This window comes from Colletotrichum jinshuiense, chromosome 3, assembly GCF_051148585.1.
Source record: "Colletotrichum jinshuiense chromosome 3, complete sequence".
In the NCBI taxonomy this organism is placed as follows: Eukaryota; Fungi; Ascomycota; class Sordariomycetes; order Glomerellales; family Glomerellaceae; genus Colletotrichum; species Colletotrichum jinshuiense.
The window spans coordinates 2864839-2884611 of record NC_139310.1 but is presented as its reverse complement, the minus strand read 5'-3'; the positions used below and the strand labels follow the sequence as shown (position 1 = coordinate 2884611).

Below are 19773 nucleotides of genomic sequence, written 5' to 3'. Positions count from 1 at the left end.
GATGCTGCAGGCACCAGCATGACGGTTAAAATGCTCGAGGGCCAACTGGAAATATCATATCGTGGGGCGGTAAGATAGACAAGAGCAAGATGCCGAGCACGACAAGAGCTTCGAGCACGTCTGAATGCCAAGCCTGTGTCTCATCTACTCGTCAATTCCACCGCTTTATACCACCGCGCAAACTTTCTTCTGCTCAAACAATGTTTTGGATCCTGTCACATGGCTTAGATTGCCGGCTGAGCTTCGAGCTTGAATCTTACTTGGGCCCCCAGCCTCGCCTCACTGTACGGTACTTTGTGACCCCCTTTTTTTGGTCTCATCTAGTTGTTCCGGGCCAGCGATGATTCCTCGTTCTATCCGGGAGTACTGAAACTATACGCTTGGAGTAAAAAGAAACAACAGTAAGGCCACCGAATTATTAAAGAAGTAGGGGGGACCATTGGCAGGTACCAAGACATGTACAGCACGATACAATTCAAGGCTAGATGATGGTACACAGCGATTTGCTGAGTATTGGCTGCATTTGACGCTGTTTTTATGTGAACATTGCTAAATTATTGTGGCATGGTTTATCTCTTAGAAGACGGCTTGATACCCAAACGTCAACACAAGCTAAAATACCGAAATGTATCGCTTGCTTCAGACATGCGGATGATTGTTTCTGTGTATGAATGCAGCATCATTTCCCCCTGTGCTGCTAATGTGACATGATCAATATATGACTACAGGCCTAGTAATTGTAATCAAGCAGTTAAGAATAAAAAGCTCTATTGAATTAGCACTACAAAGGTATATGTATCATTGATCCAACGCCCAGAAGGTGCCCAGAGGTGTAATTGAAGCTGATTCAATAAAGAACAAACCCAGTCATGGCGAAAGCCATAAAAATCAGAATGGAGTGGCCTGCGACAAGAGGCATTATGGACGGGGAGTCAGCGGTTACTATAGTAGTTTGGTTCGATCCCGGGGCAGGAGAAACTCCATTGGAACCGGCATCGGCACCCTTGACCCCAAGCGGCGAGTTCGACACAGCAGTGCCCTGAGTGGCGCCCTCGATCGGGCGTGTGATGGTAGCAGTGACGGGCGTCGGGCCACAAGTCGTACAGACCTCGACATCCCGGGTGAAGCCGAGCGGAACATCGGCGGCGGGGATAGTGGGTTTGGCGGCCACGCCACTGTAAGTCTCTGTGACCGCGTACTCCTGCTTATAGAGCCCGGTGGAGCAGAAGGCGTCGTACGCAGTGGTGTACGAGATGGTCTGGACGCAAGTGTCACAGCCGCAATTCCTGCAGTTCGGTGCCTGAATCTCGACACAGATTGGCGCCCCCGCAGCGGCCGGCCTGCGGATCACCGGCGTAGGTGCACAGTCGTTGAAGACTGGGGGGAGGCCGGTAGCCGTGAAGCACTGGGTAATGGTGGCCGTACGGTACGTCAGAACCACTTGCTGGGTCGCGGCTCTGGTGCCAAAGGAGAGGACAGCCGCCAGGATGGCAGAAGATTGATGCATGATTATACTGGGTAAGGACCGTGTGATTCTGAAAAGAATAAGCAAGAGTGGTAGATACTTTGAGGATAGTTTAATCCGAAGCAGTAATTTAACTCTCCTTTCTTATCAAGGGTTCTCAAATAGGCGTCTTAATAAACAAGCGGAGGGTATGGTATGTGACACACATACCAGTTAAGGCGTGTCATGACAACCAAACCAACTTAGCAACCTTGCATAATTCAGAGTTAAGAATAATTCTGAACCAAGTGATAGAAAACAGACAAGAAATGTCTTAGAGAGACTAGGTGATTGGCTGAGACTTAATTTAGACTGTGACTTTTACAGGGCGCCGTTTCTCGGGGAGCCTGTTAGGAATATAGGTGTAATGTTGTGTATCATAAGTCCAGCCCTCAAGCCTGCTCTTTAAAGGCTCTTTCTCTTTCCTCTCTCTCTACTGAGCGAATTATAAATACAATCGCCCGTTAGTCTTAGTGTCCCTTTCGTTGTTTGAAGTAGTAAATTTTTGAACAGAATGTGCTATTAACAGGCTTTCCTACTCATGTTTAACATTATGGTATCGACCATTAGACGCTTCTCCTTTGTGGGACCCAGCTTCACCAAGCATTCTTACAACGAGTAAAAATCCGTACAGACGAACGTTTGAACAGTTGGCAGTTGAATGCAGGTAGTGATAATCTGGAGGTTTGACGCAATAGCGTGGGCCATATCGACCCCAGCGACCATACCGTGCACTTCCGACGCAAGTACAATACGTGTAACCCTTTTGCTCTATGTGGGGCTGAAGTAGACAGTATCACTAGTGATAGTGAATTCGTTGCTGCTGCTGATAGGTCCTTATGCTAATAGATGACCGCAGTTGACTTAGGACGCCCACAGACGTGGGCGCTGGATTGAAAATGCAAAGCTGGCATTCCTCGACGTCTAGGCAGGCACTGAGTAGCTGGTTGCGAAGTAGTTCGTCAGACATGTAGAGGGCCCCTTGGATCTTGGTGAGCTTGTCAAAAAGTAGCTCGAGGCACTCGGTCTTGGGCTTGTCAGGATTCTCACGAATAATCCGAGTTAACGTCGCATTATGCCACTCGGAGAGATACACGTTGCGAATTTCTTCTGTCTCAAAGTACTGCTTCATGAGGCTGACCATGGTCTGGAAGTCGATTGGAGGGTTGACGTTAACTTCCCATAGGCGGTCAAAGTAAAAGCTCAAGGCTTGATCCTTCAACATGATGGGGAAGACGCCAGCAAAGTGGGATTGTGGAATTCTTGCTTTGTGGCAGCTGTCGCGGAAGATACGCAACTTGTATTCAAGGGCGTCATACATGCCCCCGCCGTACTTCATATCGTCGTTGGCGTACAGGCAATTTAGAAATTCAAGCTGAGTCGGCGAGAGCATGTGGTCTGGAACGGTCTGAGAGACAGTTGGTGGAACAGTTGGTGTGGTAGTAGTAGATGATGAGAGGGAGGTCCGTTGCTGCCACTGGCCTGCAAGAAGCTCCACCACCGTTGGTGGTGGATTCCGTATATTGTCAAGGAAGTCCGGATTTTTGATGTGCTGGTGGAACGTCTTACTCCTTGCTGCGTTTCGTTCAATCTCAGTATCAGACCACAAGCGAAAAGTATCGCGGTTGACGACGTTAAAGATGTTCCTTCCAACACAACTGCCACTTGCTTCAACATAGACGCCATAGGCCAGGAGGTGGTCACGGAACTTCTTGATAATATACGGTGGAGCTGCAAGGAACGTTTCCTCGGGCCAATCTTCGAAGTCGATCTTGAACTCGTACCAAAGGCTGTTGCCTGTAAGGTTTCGTTCTCGATAGCGCTCGATAAAAAAGACGATTACAGAAGCGATTTGCTCTTTTGTATTGTCGTTTGCGGTTGGGTCAAACTTTGCCCACTTGCCCCAAGTTGCTTGATCGACGTAGCTTAGGAACTTCAATGGGATCGGAAAGATCAATCGATCGTCGCTGCTGGTGGAGGAGAAGGACATCGTGAATTTCATAGAGGTACGCTTTAGATCTGACAGACGTGGAAGTCGGTGGAAGGAAGCAAACGGAAGTCGTCCAGCGGTGAGATCTTGTGGGCGTTAGCTAGAAGAGGATGAAATCGGCGATGTGAAGAGAAGAAAGTAGGCGGTGAGTCCGTTCGAGGCGAAAGTTGAATATCGCTGGAAGGGTGGGTCGTAGATGGGCAGGTTGGTCGCTGTCGTAAAGGCCGCTACCAAAGCGGTTGCTGCCGTCGTAGAGCTCGCTGCTGTCGCCGGGAAATTTGGAAGACGAAGAAGGTGAAGGTGAAAAATGTGTAGATGTGAAGATTCTACTCGCGCAAGTGCCGCAAATAACCTCTTTTCTGCGTGATGGACGTTCTGCCAGCTAGTCGGGCTCTGCGGACCCGTTCCTTCTGGAGATTAGAAGGTATGGCGAGATTCCTCAGCAGGCTGGTCGGAACAGATTAGATAAGAGTCGCGATAGCTTCGATAGCACGATTTATTGATTCTGCTTGATTCGGCCGAATGGATGAGGGGAAGCGAGATTGCCGTCTTATCTGTAGAAAAAGAAAGCATTGCTGATTTGCGGTATCGTGAACATCGAATCTCCGAACTCCGCTGCTGCCGCTCTCCGCCGCCGACCACCTGCCCGTATTCTGACCGGGCAATCCGGCAGCTAGATCACCACCATACATAACCAAAAACGCTACTATACAGGCATTTAATTGGGCAAATGTTTCTAGGTATTTCCGCGAAATGGATCTGAATTGCTCTACCCCGACCTTGGCGAAAATGGGGCTAGTTGGCACTCAATGGGATATAAGGGGTTTGGTATTGAAAACTACCTAGGTAGTACTTACACCCAACGAGATTTTGGACCTGGCCCTAGTGCTACAAAGATTCAAATGGTCGGTAACATGGACTCTTGAAGCCGGCACCAGTGAGATGAGGGGGCTTTGTGAGATCGAGTGTTGTAGTGCATCCGAGTCAACACTCCTTAGGCCGTTTTGAAGTTTTATCCTTTGTTAAGGGTGTATGTATAACCTGGCCTCTTCGCGGCCGAATAAAATGTCTCCTGGTCTTGTTAGGCTTGGTGTCCAATACACCACCCACTTGCATGCTTCCAAGCTCCCGTATGCGTAGACAGGATTCGGGGAGCATCTACGATTTACTCTTGGCCCCAGGCCTCGGGCTGGAAACCAAAAGGTAGTTCTTTCTATTATATTGTCATATCGACACCTCCCCTTTTCTAGTACTTCTGTAGGCATCTAACTTGGATTCTGCTACTGGCAAACGAGTTGACTACTCTCTTGTGCAAGCATTTGAATGTTTTCGGGAACCTGAAATTGCTCTCCCGATTGCAATCGTTCTACACTCTTTTGTATGTGACTGTGGGATCTTCTTTCTGTCGGTAGAATCATCTCTTTCTTACTGTTGATTAGTTGCTACCTAGTCGATGTGTAATGTATGTCAGTATAGCCAGTCGATGGCGTGTCTAATACGCCCCCAAAAAGCAATGTTTCATTCCATTTCTAATATCTTAATGTTGTTGACACTTTCGGCATCCGAAAGTTTGGGGGAGTGACAAATAGTCAAAGGATGGTAAAGAATCATCTGAACCAGCATCCTGTTCAGTATCGCCAGTCGTCTGGTGGATGGTCTCGGGAGAGGACAGCGATTCTGAGCCGCTGAGGTTAATTCAACTATTTTCGAAACGAAGTCGAGATTGGACGATTACTAAATGATGTGATATTTGAGTGATTGGACTAATCGCCCTATGAGAATTCAGATATCGGGATCGTCTTCCATCCGGGCGTCGATGGAGCGAAGACCATGGCCCCCAACACCAATTCTGGTACACCTAAAGCTGAGCCCGGCAAGATGGCGGCTAGCCGCCGTTGCAAAAGGCGCCCCGGTATGGAACCGCATGCGAGGTCCAAAATCGGTAAAAGCCTGGAGCGGGACCGGGCGCGGGCCACCGGGACTTTGACGCTTCTACGGCAGCCCAGCCAGAAACGCGTATCGTCGCGGCTCGCTCTCCCGGCAATAATCAGATGTGGCTAATTTTTCGGACGCTTGTGGCGTGCAAAAAAAGCCTGCGAGGCAAGCGATGCAATGGGGCTAGACTCAAAAAATCACTTTTGAGGGCATGCGTGATTGATCTTCGGGCCGTCTGCCTCATTGGCAATCAATATGCGACAACCATACCCGGCGTTATCGTCATGGATAGCACCTTGACTCGCTCAATCCATTGAGACATAGACAAAGCGGATGGGCCCGGTGATATAGTTTGGGGGTTGTGGTAGAGGTGATGTAGATTGGCGACGCGTCAACCACTCAGAGCATTGAGCGAGATATTGTGCGGGGTTCCGTCTTTAGTAGATGTTGGGGAACAGCATAGATTGCGTTTGTTTGATGGCAAGGCCACTCATCTGTTCACCGGAACTTTGCGCCAGCTATATCAAAAGGCATACCCGGCGCAATTCGGGCGGGGAGGGGGGAGGGGAAAAGTTCAAGCCGGCAGACGATGAGGAAACGATCGGGGTATTGCCGAGGAATCTGCAGGCTCAATCTCTAACCGGCGACTTGACTTCTCTGAGTCAGCTGCTCCGATACGGGGCGAAATCCGTTGGCAGTCTATCTCAGCATTGTCTGCGAAAGAGCTTTTCCGCCAAGGCCGCCTCGGAATCCTCTTTACATTGGTCGGCTGTATGGGAGAATTCTAGATAAATTGGTTCCAATATGATCGCGGCGGTGGCGGCGATACCGATTGATCAAGCCCAGTTCTGTGCCGCCATCGCCATTACCATTACCATGGCCGGGCCGTTCTGCCTTTCACGAACGGGACGTGCTCCTGTTGGTGAACTGCCCGGCCAAGCTCGCGCGATGACAGAACTCGAGTAAGCACACCGGCTGTGTATTGTGAGTCAGTTGGTGGCCTCTTTCGTTCTCGCAACCCCATCTGACAGCACTATATATGCTCCATCATCTGATCGAGGAAAAATGGATATTCAAGGACACTGCCGAAAAGAGCCATCTTCCGACGACGAGAAAGATCCGTTGTATAAGCACAGTTTAGTAGAGCGTCTATGCCACCTCCCCAAGGTGGACATCCCGACCGGGGAAGAACATATCATCTCAACTTCCGTTTTGCATCCCCGGCATCTGCCCAGGGACGCCGCGTGTCGCGACGACTGAGTCGCCGCCGGGACAGGCGTGATGATGCGGCTCCCGCAGGCCCAACACTTGCCAGCCAGAGCCCGGACAAGCACCGAGAATGCGTGTCAGGCAAGCTGTAAGATGGGTGCTCGAATCATTCATCGTCCGGTCTCTGCTTTTGATCGTCACTGCACAGCTTACAATGAGGGATAAAATGCACATGAGTGACGACGACAACCTGGGACCCTGAGTCGCTTGATTGGATTGATGAGCTCAATTCTTGAACCATTAGGAAGAGGGGGTTCTGGAAGAGGAGAGCAAAATGAAAGCCCTCCTCCCACTTTCCGGGAGCTGATGGCTGCTGGAGTGGATGTTGAGGCATGCCATGGTGGTTGGGATGAAACACTACGTGGCCAGAATGGTGAATTGTAACCGCTCTCACACTTATTTCAGACGAGTCTATAAACAATCATTGTGGTAAGACATTGGACGAATTGACCGTAAGCTGCGGATTTTAGGAAAAATAACTGTTGGGGGCGAAAATGCAAGGGGACGAGGAGAGGTTTGGAGATAGGACGACAGCCAACATGTCGACTTCCTGGTTCGCCCTCTTCAAGACCCCATTCCACGAGCACTGCTTTGAGGCGTGGACGTGGCAACTCCGCCAAGGAGGTTGTGTTGGTGATCCTCGGTGATAACCCTCGGAGGGCCTTGGAAAAGGCCATCTGTGACGTGGGTCACGACAGACCGAGCCATCCGCTGCAGCTTTTCGCCCTATGAACTCAGCAGCCCTGTTACCGACCACTTAGTGAGGCCCGGAGGAAGCGACAGGCAGCGCCGAGATCCGTTGAATCGAACAACTGGGGTTCTGGAAGCGGTAAGCGAGTTCAGGCGAGACTCGGTTCTGTCCGCTATAATTGGGCATCGTAAGATGGCGACGGCAGAGGGATGGTTGAGATGCCCTGACCTTGGCTGTACGTCAGTCTGAAGGTCTGTTTGATCGGCCGCGAGGACCGGATCAGCAGTCAACGTGGGTCTCCCCGGACGGGCGGGAGGCTGGCGAGCCCAATGATGTGGGAGGGCAGGTCGCAGTAAGGGCCACGAACCAGCGTGGTCCCTCATCTCGGAGCAACCATCTTCCATCGGGGGCATGGTTACCACGCGCACCTTCGCGGTGGGGGCGACGCAGCCAAGATACGGCTCAGGTTTGTGACTAGTGCCAGGCTAGCAACGCCCTCAATATCTGTAGGGTTGACATGTTGGAGATATATTAAAGTGTTTGACGGCCAGTGGCACCATATGCGGGTTGGCGCCATTCTTGTCTTCGGAGGAATATGTCGCACTACTGACTAGTCTATAAGCTTGACTGCCTCGTGTCCGCTACTCCGGGAGTCGGAATGCCGGCAAGTCGACTCTCGATGACTGCTTTCATAGACCTCGGGTAGCGAGTTGGGCGAGCGATAGTGAATGCCATGATCGTCAAAACTGCCACGGACGCGCCATCTTCTCCGGGAGTCTCGTAGCGGAAGCGATGGGATCGCCCTTCCCCGCTCCCAGGCGACGGTGCTCGTGTGTTTCGGTCTCGATGGTTCGCGCAAGGTGCATGCACTTCTCTCCATATGTCGCCGGGCCTGCCAGGCGTCGACTCGCGCTGCCGTCACATTTCGTACGGGGCCAACGAGTCTGACGTGCTGGGCAGATCTGGGCTGGGAGCCGTCAAAGCAGGGCTCCCTAGCCATGAACGGACTAGGCTGATGTAAGTGTGGAGAATAGAAAGTGTCTGTTCGCACCTCAAGAGGGCTGCAAAGGATCCCAACCCCTGCCGTCGACTCCCGTCCGAGCCTCCTTGCAAGCCATCTTAGCTCAGATGACACAGCATCTGCCTCATCGCTCGACAATCTGTGGAAAAGGACGAACTTGATCAACCATGGCCGCGATTCAATTCGCCCATCAAGGGCTTGTCGACTACCAGACGGTCAGGGAAACAGCGATGGCGTATTATCCGTAGCCCTCGCCCCGGGTCCAAAGACGTCTTCGAGGGTGGGAGAATCAGCAACGAATGCCCTGGCACGCCGAGACCCCCTGGCTGAGTAAGACACGTGCAAGACGAAGATAGCTGCTACAGCCCACGCTCCCCGACTGGCAGAAACATCGAGTGAGTAGGGTCGGTGGGCCGGCGCAAGAGGCCTGGGGAGGAACCAGGATCCAATCCCACCCGCTGTGTTGGTCCTTATCCGACTGGCCAGGCGCCTTCGCCCTTCTCCGTTCGCTTCATGACCGCAAAGACTCCCGTGCGGCATAATTTGCAATTGCAGTGCTGACTCGATGCACCGTGGCGCCGACCTGCGCCTCTGGGACAAAGCTGGGCAAAACTCGGATGCCGCGCCGCGCGAGCATTGGCACCTGCGTGCCAGATATAGAATACGGCCGAAGCTTTTGTGCTGATGGGATGAGGCGATTCCCAACCACACCTCGCAAGCTAACAACAGACAACACCAGCACGCCTACCCGTTCCCCTACACACAGAACTGGAATAAAGTAATATTCAAAAGAAGAAGAAAAATTGGATGGAGATGGAGAGACCGGGGACGATTGGGCCAGCAGGCAAGGAGGAGAAGGGAGAAAGAAAGGTTTCGGCATCGCCAACAACCGCCCCTTCCACAATCCCTGCGGCGGTTTGATCCACCGACTCGGCAACGCTACGCTAGTCCCAAAGCAGGCTAGAACAGAAGGTTTTCTCCTAGTGCCCCCCAGATTTGGGGCTCAAGTCCAACGTCAAACCCTGTCACGTTCAACCTCACAAGCAGGGGCTCGGGCATTTTGAGTGACACTGCGAAACCAGGACGTGTTACAGCACTGCTTCACCTCATTGCCACTCAATGCCACACCTCGAGCCCTCAGGTCTCTCGAGTCTCTGCGCCGCGTCCGAACTAGTCGCATTCTGCCGGATCATTGCGACAGACAATTGCACGAAGCCCAGTTCCTCCCCCCCCCCCTTCCCCTCGGCCCCTCCCTCTGGTTCTCGTGTCCTTGAGTGCCTGGCCCGTTGGAGGGTGGGCAAGGGGGCCCAAGAGGCGGACGGCGAGGTATCAGCCCAGCCAAAGTTGGCGGGGTTCTGACAATGGGCAGGGTTGCCATCCCGCGCCGAGCCCTGTCTTGAGCCCTCTCGACGAGGATCAAGACCAGAGAATACGCCGTATCGCGCGGCCCCCTCGAGGCCATCTTCTAACCAGCAACATGCACGTCTTCGAGAGACGTTCGCCCCATCTGAGCCCCTCACTGGCCACCGTCCAGTCGTGGGCCGGGCTGAGGTACAGACTGCGTCTCATTCGCCCAGTCCCCATCGCCCCTCGTCTGGATGGGCCGTCTTCCCATCCTTGTCTGGCCACTCTGGTAGGCCATCCATCGGCCGTGTTACCCTGGCCCAGCGTTGGACTTGGGCCCAATTTAGCGGTTTGGCTAACTCTCCGGACTTCACCTGGCCCGCGCGGGGGCCCTTCCCGAGCCTCTCCCTTGCTCGCCCCCTACTGAGGTGGGACTCTGGCCTATGCCACGCTTCTGTGATCGCCTTTTGACCTCTTCATGCGGCCTTCCCTTCGCCGTCCGACTTTTGGAACTGGTCTTTCCCTCCTCCAGGCCGGTCCCTTTTCTTTCTCTTGAGTGGCTGGTCCTATTGCTCCTTGTTTCTATTCGTAGGTCCCTACTTCGCCTAGTGTCTGTTTCGTCTGGTCCGCCCTCATCGTCCAAGAGCGGCAGTCCATTACAATCCATCCTGTCTTTTCACTTACTCTTTTCACTTGACCATCCCATCCCCACGATCTCCGTCTCCTCTCTTTCCCTCTCTCTCTCTCCATCCTCACACACACCTTCCAACTCTCCTCTCCTTCTTCAACAAGGACGCCTTCGACTGGTCTATGGAATAGATGGTTCGGACGGCGAACTAATATCTGGCACCACTGCGGCTAGACGCCTGCAATCATCTCTTCGACCAGTGCCAGGTGAACAATCGACGAGATGGATAGCTGGGGCTGGACGGATCCCCATGGCGATAACCTGTGGACGCGGGCTGATGCCGACGGCGTAACAACTGGTAGCGTTAATGGTGCGGTGGACTCTTCACTACGGGGGCCTTTCAAGGCCCAGAACGGCTCGACGTCGGCTCTCATCAACCAGTTCCGTTTCCAGGCGGCGAAATCGATCCGAAGCTCGACCATCATCCTCGCCGTCTTCAACGTTATTGCCGCCTTCGCCACCGCAGTTGGAATCTTCTGGGACGGATACGCAACCTCCAAGAGGAACAACCAAAAGTTCAGCTTCAGGTACGCCTAGTGCTATTGATGCGGAGGGGTGAGCTCGACTGACAAGCAGTTCTAGAACACACGGTTTCACCTTCGTAGGACCTGCCGAGTCCTTCCCTTTGGTTCTGTCCGTCGGGATTGTCGTCCAGGGAATTGTATTTGCCGTTGCACAGTCGACTGGACTCGACCACCTTCTTACCCTTGGTTGCACCATCACCTCACAACTGATGCTTCCAGGTATGTACTCGCTGCGCAACCAGAACACTTCGAGCGTTCGCTAACGGAAATACACAGCCGTCTTTATTGTTCCTTACATCCAACTTGTTTTCGCCCTCGAGGTGGCCATTCGGTCTCTGCGAAAGAACCCGTTGCCCCCTCGTGGCAAGTGGAACGTTACGATTTGCCTCGCCATCGTCGGCACCTTTCTACTCATTACTTATCTCGTATCCCTTTTCGTCCGTCCTCCCAACTTCTGCTTCGCCTCGCTCTTCTGGTTCGTCCAGCGATGGAAGGAGGGATGCTTCGTGATCCTCACCCTTATTTCGGCGGCACTGCTCGCCTCGACCATCATCATCTTCCTCAGGCTCCACAACAACATCAGAATCGAAGAAGAGGAACGCGTTGCCGCTTCGAGAATGGTTTACTTCCTGGCCGTCGCCTTCATCTCGACCGTAAGTGCATCGGCCTCATCTCGTACAGGTGCAGAACTGACCCCCACTCCAGACTCTCCTCATCCCCTTCTTCTTCAACCTGTCGTTCGTAGAACAGAGCGGTGCCACTGGACAGGCCCTGACGCTCTCTATGATCGCCTCTGTCGTTGCCAACGTATCAGGCCTAATGACTGGCGGTCTGCACGTATTTCTGCGTTCCAAGACCTTGTCTACCATCGGCCCCCGCCAGAAGTGGGAGTCCGAGCGTAATAAGCTCAAGGCCGGAATCCGTGTCTATAATGGCGACGATGACTACGAAAACCACATGATGAACCCCGTCGGCCGGGCCCAATCTCTTCGGCGGTTGGGCAGCACCGACAACTTGGTGCCGGAGAAGGGGGAGGAGGAACGCATTGAGAGCCCCTCGGGCTCACCCACCTATGCCAACCCTCTGCGATCGAATGCCGTGTGGCAACAGTCGATGCGTTCCCCGTTGAGAGCGCCCGAACCCGTACAGGTCTCCACTTACCAGACGCCAAAGACACATGCCCGCAAGAGATCTTACTCTTTGTTCCCGTCCGAGAACAACGGCAACACCAAGTCGATCACCTTGCTTCCCGCCACCACCTACGCCCCTGGCTCAAGGATTGCAGACGACGACGACATGATGTTCCTCAGACCTCCTCCATCAATCCACCCCCAGGGAATCCGCCATCGTCGCGATTCCTCCCTTGCTTCATCGGCAACTGTGCAGATTGGCCTGCGGCTGTCAAATGTTGACGACATGCCCCCGCTCAACTCGCAGTACTTCCAGAACAATGCCAGCGTGAGCAGCCTCGACTGCCCCCTTGAAAGGGACGCTCAAGATTCAAAGCGCCCTAGTCCTTTGACGCAGGTCGATCGTGCCAGCGACAGTGGCATGTCCGACTCCGAGGAAGACGAAACCTTGGTGTCGTCCCCCGTCCGACCCGAGAAGGATGTGCGCATGAAGACTCTGCCCTCCGTCCCGAAGCTTGCAATGCCCAGGCAGTCGCAGCTGAAGGACCGAGAGTCGGAGCAGCTTACACTAAGCCCGGCTGTCTACCGCCCTGAGAGTCCTCAAAAGACGAGGGTGACCAGCCCCCAGGGCGTTGGGTTCAACAACCCGGCGCAGCGAAAGAAGGCGCCTTTTAAATGCCTCAAGCAGAATTGCCAATGCGATGGTCAACATGACAAGCGCGACTGGATCTAAAGCAACCCAGCGCACACTGTACCACGCCCGGCAATGTCTTTATTGCTCGGAAAGCGACAAAATAGACGTGCTATCTACACCCAGCGGTAAAAGCGTTTGGTCCGACCTTTCGGTCACAGGACGGAGTTGACGGCGAACTGCATTTTCACTTCTTATATTTACTATTTTATTGGACGGCGTTTCATTTGCGGAGATACCTGTATGACAGATAATGTCTACATATTGTTTGTTTTTCTTTATATCTCTGTCGATGTGTCCTCGCGACGCATCATGTAAAATCTGTAGCAGGGGGGGCGGGCCGTGTGGAAGGGCTTTCATTGGAAGGCATGGGTGCCTAGGAATGAAGGCCTGGACAGTTTTAGACTCGGAGATGGAAATGACGGCATGAACTAGTTACGAGACGGACATTTTGAACAGTGCAGAGGGCGAAAGCCACGAGATGGAGATGGGGGGGTGTTAAGACTACCTTTCAGAAGACATGATAGCTCAATGGATCACAGAGCTCATAAAGAGCTTAAACAAGCAGCAAAAACGGCCCTATCTACCTTTTGTGTGATGCGCAGAAACCCGTCAAGCAAAGTGCGGCAGTGTCATGTGATGTTTGTGCAACCCGGTTGAATTTATTCATCGTCATCTCATCTGCTCTTCTGCTTGTCCGCCTCGACGCGTCTCTCCTCCCACTTGTCCCAGCCAGCTTGGCACGGGTCCTCTTCCACCACAAGATCCCGGAACCTGAACAGCCGCGCGATGGGCGTCTGCAAGCCCCAGTTCAGGAGCCCAAAGTCCCTCGCAGCAGCCGTGACGATGAACCAGCCCACAGCGCTCACCGTGCCGGCCAGGCACCCTACCAAGACCTGCTTGACGGTGTGGTAGTTGAGGTATATCCGGCTCCACGCCACGGCAGCGCCGATGACAAGCGCGCCCACACTGACTACGACACGCTCGATGAGCGAGTAGGGCCGGTGGTGCCGCCGCGCGGGCGAGGGCCGGTGCCTGACCAGCAGAAACAGGGCGAGGAAGACGGACCAGTAGGCGACGAACTGGGCGTGGGAGCTGGGCATGCCGTAGCCCTTGCCGTGGATGCGGCGGGGACGCTCCTCCTTGATGAGCCGCTTGAGGGCGAAGTTCATGGCCTCGCATCCCAGCTGGCCGGCGAACATGAGGGCAATCTCGGCCTCGCGGGTGGACCAGATCAGGGTCACGTAGACGATGCAGAGGGCTTGCGGGAGCAGGGCGAGCCATGCGCAAAGGAGGGAGAGGTAGTCATCGGGGTCCTGGATTCAAAAAATGTCTGTTAGCCGTCTGCGAGCGTGGGGGTGATGGTGATGCGGGCGGAGGTGGTCTCACATAGTAGACGTGTGTGAGGGAGAGAGAGGCTAGAGGTCTCGTGTCTTGGTCCATAACTTCGGCTTCAGAGCTTCGGCTGCATTCCCGGCCTCGGCTCAAGTTCGATGGCAGTCACTCTGGGAGACGTAGGGTTTTAAAGGACTCGAGAAGAAAATTCTCCATGTGCTTCGGCAAAGGGAGATGGTTGAGCGCGAAGCAAGCTAGATTCCGACTCTTCCCAGGGGGCTGGTAAAGTTCGAGCTGATGTCGCGGATCGTGGTGCACAGCACCCTAGAAATGTCAAAGTGTTGTGCTGGCGCACCGGGCTTCCAGCTACTTCTTCTCCGTATTTGCATAACTACGTCAGGTTGCATAGCTACCAGCTCAGGCCAATCGTGAGCTCCGCATTCTGTGGCTTGTGGCTTAGTCTGGACCCTTGCCGGTTCGTCTCTCTTTCGTCAGCCGGCAAGAGCTAACTAAACAACACCCCCCCCCCCTCTCTTTTTTTCTTTGCCCCGCGATCCGTCGCGGCAAAGAGTCATCATTTCATTGTTAAGTTTCCGGCCAGCAGTTTTTGAACCGGACTCTTGGAGTTGCGATATTCGCATTCTCACTGAACCCCTACCCTTTTGCCCGAGAGACCAATATGGTCCTACCATAGCCAGTCGCACTTCTCGCGGGTTCCGCGACCGTCTCCATTATTCTGAATAAATACCACAACCGTTTGCGACTCGCCACTAGTTCCTCGCTGCTCTTCTCAAGATCCATCTCCATGCCCGTCGCTAATCCATAGGAGCGCGAAACTTTCTCAAACCCCGACCCTCCCGATAGCGTCAAGGGGCTCTGATTACTTTTTGTTTTTATTTTTTTGGGCGTCGGAAAGCATGAAATACGCCCTCGTCACCCGGTAGCCATGGACGCCGACAGCGATGACCCGCGCCGCGACGAGCTCAGCGCTCTGCAGGCCATCTTCCCCGAAATCGAGCCCGATGACAAGAACCCGTTTTGCTTCACCATCGAGCTCCCAGTGCATCCCGCAAATCCCGTGACCGTCGCGTTTCCGGCTGCTTCCAACGCCGACGTACCTGCCGCCTCCCAGCTCCCGGGCATCGAGCCCCGGGTCGACTCCCATGAGCTCTCCCATCTCCCCGCCGTCGCCGTCCGCATAGACCTGCCCAAGGGCTACCCTTCGGAGAAGCCGCCCAGAGTTAGCATTTCAACATCGCCGCCGTGGCTGTCCAAGGTTGTTACCACAAAGTTGGAGGATGACGGCCCGCGATTATGGGAGGAGATGGGCCGCGATATGGTCGCCTTCACGTACATCGACCACGTGCAGCAGGCCGCGGACGACGTGTTTGGCATGGTTGACGGAACCGGCGCGCTGGAGATCGACCCTTTGCACAAAATAGCCATATTGGACTACGACATTGAGGCAGCCCGGGCCTCTTTTGAAAAGGAGACGTTTGACTGCGGCGTCTGTCTAGGTATGCGGTTCTTCTTGCGCACGGCCAAACGAACAAAACTGCTAACCCGGCATGCAGACCCCAAGAAAGGCTCAGTGTGTCACAAGATGCTCGATTGCGGGCACATCTTCTGCACCCAGTGCTTGCAGGAATTCTACAACAATGCCATTACGGAAGGAGACCTGGCAACCGTCCGCTGCCTGGCTCCGAACTGTTCCAAGGACCGCGCCGAAAAGGGATCAAGCTCGGGCAAGGGCAAGAAGCGAAAGGTCAAAACATCCGTCAGTCCCAGTGAACTGCTGCAGATGGGCCTGTCCCAAGAAATGGTGACACGTTACGTGACGCTCAAGTACAAGAACGAGCTCGAGTCCGACAAGAACACAATCTACTGCCCCCGATCCTGGTGCAACGGCGCTGCGAGGTCGAAGAAGCACAGGAAACCAGAGGGCTTGGAGGCCGTCGGTGAGAGTTCGGGCGAGGACACGGACGAGGAGGAGAACGGCGCCGAGGGGCAGAACGGCGCAAACGGCAAGCAAAAGTCGATAAAGGGCTTTGACGTCGGGGATCTCCTGGCCATCTGCGAAGACTGCGGCCTTGCCTTTTGCAGCCGCTGCTACCAGTCATGGCACGGCGAGTTCTTCCGCTGCACTCCCAAGCGAGACAAGGGCGAGATTTCGGCCGAGGAGCAGGCCTCGATCGACTATATCAACCTACACACAACACCGTGCCCTACGTGCGGCGTACCGGCGCAGAAGACCCACGGATGCAACCACATGATCTGCTTCCGGTGCGCCTCACACTTTTGTTATTTATGTTCTGCCTGGCTTGACCCCAGGAACCCTTACGCCCACTTCAACGAGCAGCCCAACGGCAAGTTCACGTCCTGCTACATGCGCCTGTGGGAGCTCGAAGGCGGAGACGGCGATAACGTCGACAACGGCTTCGCCGGCGGCCAGCGGCAGGCGCAAAACGCAGATCCCGAGCCCGTCGAGGTTATCGACCTGGTCCCCGAGATCGAGGAGCCAGACGACAGCGATTCGGAAACGGAGGCGAACGACGGCGCCCAGGAAGCGCGCCCCCCGGCGGGTGGCTTTGCGAGAGAGGGACCCCTTGTTCTACGAATAGGGGCCGAGCCAGTTCCTCGGGGCGGCCGAGGAGGAGCAGGAGCAGGAGCAGCCCATGGCCCTATTCCGCCCGCAGCGCCGCCAGCGCCAGCACCTCCGGCGAGAAGAGGAGGGCCTCCCATGCGAGGTGGCCGTGGCGGACGCGGTAACAGGGGCGCGGACGCTCGGGGTGGTCGGCGGCAGAACCAACAGAGGAATCAGGCACAACGGGTGCCCGTGGTCGGCGGCGGAAACGGGCAGAACGGTCACGGCGGTGCCGGGGCCGATGGCGGCGAGCTCGACGCGCAACAGGAAGCTTGGATCAGGCACTTTGTCCAGATGGCTCTAATTGATCAGGAAGGTGATAGCGACGACGAATGACCTTTAGCTCAGCTGGATGACAGTCAGCTTGGTATGATCCAAGGACATGAAGGGAGGAGAGAGGGGGGGCTAGGGACCTGAGGCGTCCGCCCGAACTCTAGACATGGACGAAACGATGATGACCAGAGAAGCGAAATGAATACAACACGTTATAGAGCTTGGTTGGATACTGCATAACGCATCGTGACAATGCCGCATCGGCTGTGGGACGCACGTCGCACAGCATCGAGCCCGGCCGGCCCAGCCAAACAATCCGCGACCCTTGCCGCCGCGCCTCTCCCCCCCCGTCCCCTTCCTCTCTCCCCCTATTTCTCAACAACGGTAGTTCATTTCCAAAAGGCCAAAGAATTTCATGGGCACCACAAACCCCCCCCCCTCCCCATCGCGCCGGGGGACGACGGAGTGCCCCGGAACCGCGATCTCTGGTCTTCAACCTCCGCCCCCTCCAATCTGCTCTCTCCTGAACTGATTGCGTCGTTTTACAGAGACCACGATCCCGCCGTGGCGTAAAGCGACGATCAAGGACGACGACGACGACGCCGCGCGCGCGGAGACGGTCCCTTTTCGTCCCCTGCCTGGCGGGCACTGCACTCCAGCTCGGAGCCAGAGCCCCCGGCCGAACAATGAAAGTCCTGTCCGCGGCGGCGGCCGCCGCCTCGCTTCTTCCCACTCGCGCGGCATCCGGCAATGGCATCCCGCCTGCCGTTTGGCAATACCATCAGGCCGGGCAAGCCGCACGCTGCCAAAGGGGAGGAGACGAGATTGTGCGCGTTGGGGAAGGGGGCGGGACGATATGGCGAGGCCATGGAGACGCAGAAGTCGGGGCCGCGATGGAGGGGGGCGCCTCTGTTCGTGGTCCAGTAGGTCCCACGCCGCTCATATGAACAGATGGAGAGAGGGAGGGAGAGATAGAAGAGATAGATAGAGAAAGAGGATTCCCCCGTCTCTCTCTCTCTCGCTGATCATCAGGATAACTTCCGTCCGCCCATGCTTGACGTCGCAGTTCGTTGCCACCACGCACACATGCATCCCATATCTATCCTACTCGCGCGCGCATATGATGGATGGGCCCCAAAGAAAACTCGCCGTATCCCCTCTCGAGCCCGTCCTCCTTGAACTCTGCTCCCCCTGGTTCATCCTCCCCGCCTTGTGGTCCGGAGGATTGTCTTGACATGACAACCACGCAGGGTGCAGAGCAAACAGCGAGAACGTCGAGGCGGGCAGAGAAAGAGGCATCCCCTCCTGGAATGCTACGAGAGAACGGCTGCTTACCTCTGCCCAAGATGGCGCTTTCACCTCGAAAGCAGCGGACGGGGCGGACGGAGGCGGACGGGCGGGCAGCGGGCTAGCTGTTGTCGTGTCTAGGAGGAAACTCGGAGGGGGGTTGCCTGCCGCCCGCCCGCCCCCCTCCCAACTCCCCCTTCATGAAGCGTCAGGCTAGCTAGTCGCCCTAGCTAGCGTTCTTGCCAGGCTGTTCTGTTTGCGCATAATGCTGCAGCCCATCGCCAGTGGCATGCTCATTTGCGAGAAGACGCAGAACCCAATGCAGATCAGAGCGATGGCCAAGGGGGGGGGAGAGGGGGGCTCTCGCCAAAAGACATGGCAACCCGCCGCCACCCAGTAAAGAAACATCCGAAGTCTAGCCCTGCTGTACTAACACAGTTCGCTACAGTACACTGTGAACACCGTTGCAGAACCAAGGAAGGGGCGTGGGCAGGAGGGGATTGGGAGGTGGGAGAAGGGGAGGGGGGGTACAAGCCCAAGTGAGAGAGGTCCAAGATCCAAAGTCATACTATAGAGCGCAAGGTTCCTAGGTCCAAGGCAGGAAAACCATGAAGCAGGGACAGATGCTACTAGGAATTCTTGCAGGGCAGAGGATGTGGAGGAAGGGGGGGTGGCGGGTGTGTAGCCCATCAAGCTCTGATCGGCCGCTGCGTGTGCAACCCGCAAACACACCCTCTCTGCCAGATTTGAACAGTGGCGTGCAGAAATGATGGCTCTTCATTCCGGCAGCCGCTACTGCTACATACGTAAGGAAAAAACTATCGGCTGGAGTAAGTTAAAGGAATTCTTTTTTAGAGCCGACTAGAGCCTACGTATCACGCACGCCTCGAGATTTCTCGGTGTTTCGGCCCCGTGCGGCGGTGACCGTCTGTCTCCCGCCTGGCTCTTTTACGCCTACCCTCTCCTTACTTCTTCGGGCTATTACTACTCATGGATCATGGACCCGGGGAAGTCTGAACCGGATGAGGATCAGGCACGTAGACGACGCGGACGAGGAAGTGGAGAAGGGGTCCAAGTGCCGTAAGTTCTGTGCAGTCATGGAAGGAACCCACGTCGCAATATTGCTAATAGGCTCTCGCCAGATTCACACTTTTTCCCGGCTTTGCTCAAGGCAGGTGGAGTGTGGCCAAGAGCGGGCGAGGCAATAATAGGTAGCATAGAAGTGGAGGATGAGAGAAAGTAAAAGCTCCGTACGCATAGTACGCACGCCCGCGAGACGACTGACGACGGCGGCGTCGCAGCGTCCAGTGTTGTGGACACAAACACCAAACACTCGGATAACACGAATAGAAGTCCAGCCAGACGCCCGACCAGCTATTGCGGGCAGAGGGTAAGGGATGAGGGGGGGAAAGGTCTCCTGGGCTTGCGACTATAGCTCCACTTTTTA

The 19773-nt window shown here is 55.0% G+C and overlaps 5 protein-coding genes across 5 annotated transcripts; 2 read left to right on the top strand and 3 right to left on the bottom strand.

Annotated features, from left to right (window-relative positions):
* Positions 1 to 847: 847 nt before the first annotated feature.
* EsH8_III_000803 (uncharacterized protein) lies at positions 848 to 1507 on the bottom strand (the record flags this gene model as incomplete). The annotated part of the gene is made up of 1 exon (XM_083262528.1): positions 848 to 1507. One exon carries the CDS (start codon positions 1505 to 1507, stop codon positions 848 to 850), a length of 660 nt encoding a protein of 219 aa, XP_083123015.1.
* Positions 1508 to 2303: 796 nt separating this feature from the next.
* Positions 2304 to 3494, bottom strand: EsH8_III_000802 (uncharacterized protein; the record flags this gene model as incomplete). The annotated part of the gene is made up of 1 exon (XM_083262527.1): positions 2304 to 3494. The coding sequence occupies one exon, from the start codon at positions 3492 to 3494 to the stop codon at positions 2304 to 2306; it is 1191 nt and encodes a 396-aa protein (XP_083123014.1).
* Positions 3495 to 10664: 7170 nt separating this feature from the next.
* Positions 10665 to 12829, top strand: EsH8_III_000801 (uncharacterized protein; the record flags this gene model as incomplete). Its single annotated transcript, XM_083262526.1, has 4 exons — positions 10665 to 10969; positions 11025 to 11185; positions 11243 to 11619; positions 11672 to 12829. 4 exons carry the CDS (start codon positions 10665 to 10667, stop codon positions 12827 to 12829), a joined length of 2001 nt encoding a protein of 666 aa, XP_083123013.1.
* A 635-nt stretch (positions 12830 to 13464) lies between these two features.
* EsH8_III_000800 (dolichyldiphosphatase) lies at positions 13465 to 14230 on the bottom strand (the record flags this gene model as incomplete). The annotated part of the gene is made up of 2 exons (XM_083262525.1): positions 13465 to 14103; positions 14177 to 14230. The coding sequence occupies 2 exons, from the start codon at positions 14228 to 14230 to the stop codon at positions 13465 to 13467; spliced, it is 693 nt and encodes a 230-aa protein (XP_083123012.1).
* Positions 14231 to 15068: 838 nt separating this feature from the next.
* On the top strand, positions 15069 to 17102 carry EsH8_III_000799 (uncharacterized protein; the record flags this gene model as incomplete). Its single annotated transcript, XM_083262524.1, has 2 exons — positions 15069 to 15639; positions 15697 to 17102. The coding sequence occupies 2 exons, from the start codon at positions 15069 to 15071 to the stop codon at positions 17100 to 17102; spliced, it is 1977 nt and encodes a 658-aa protein (XP_083123011.1).
* Positions 17103 to 19773: the final 2671 nt, after the last annotated feature.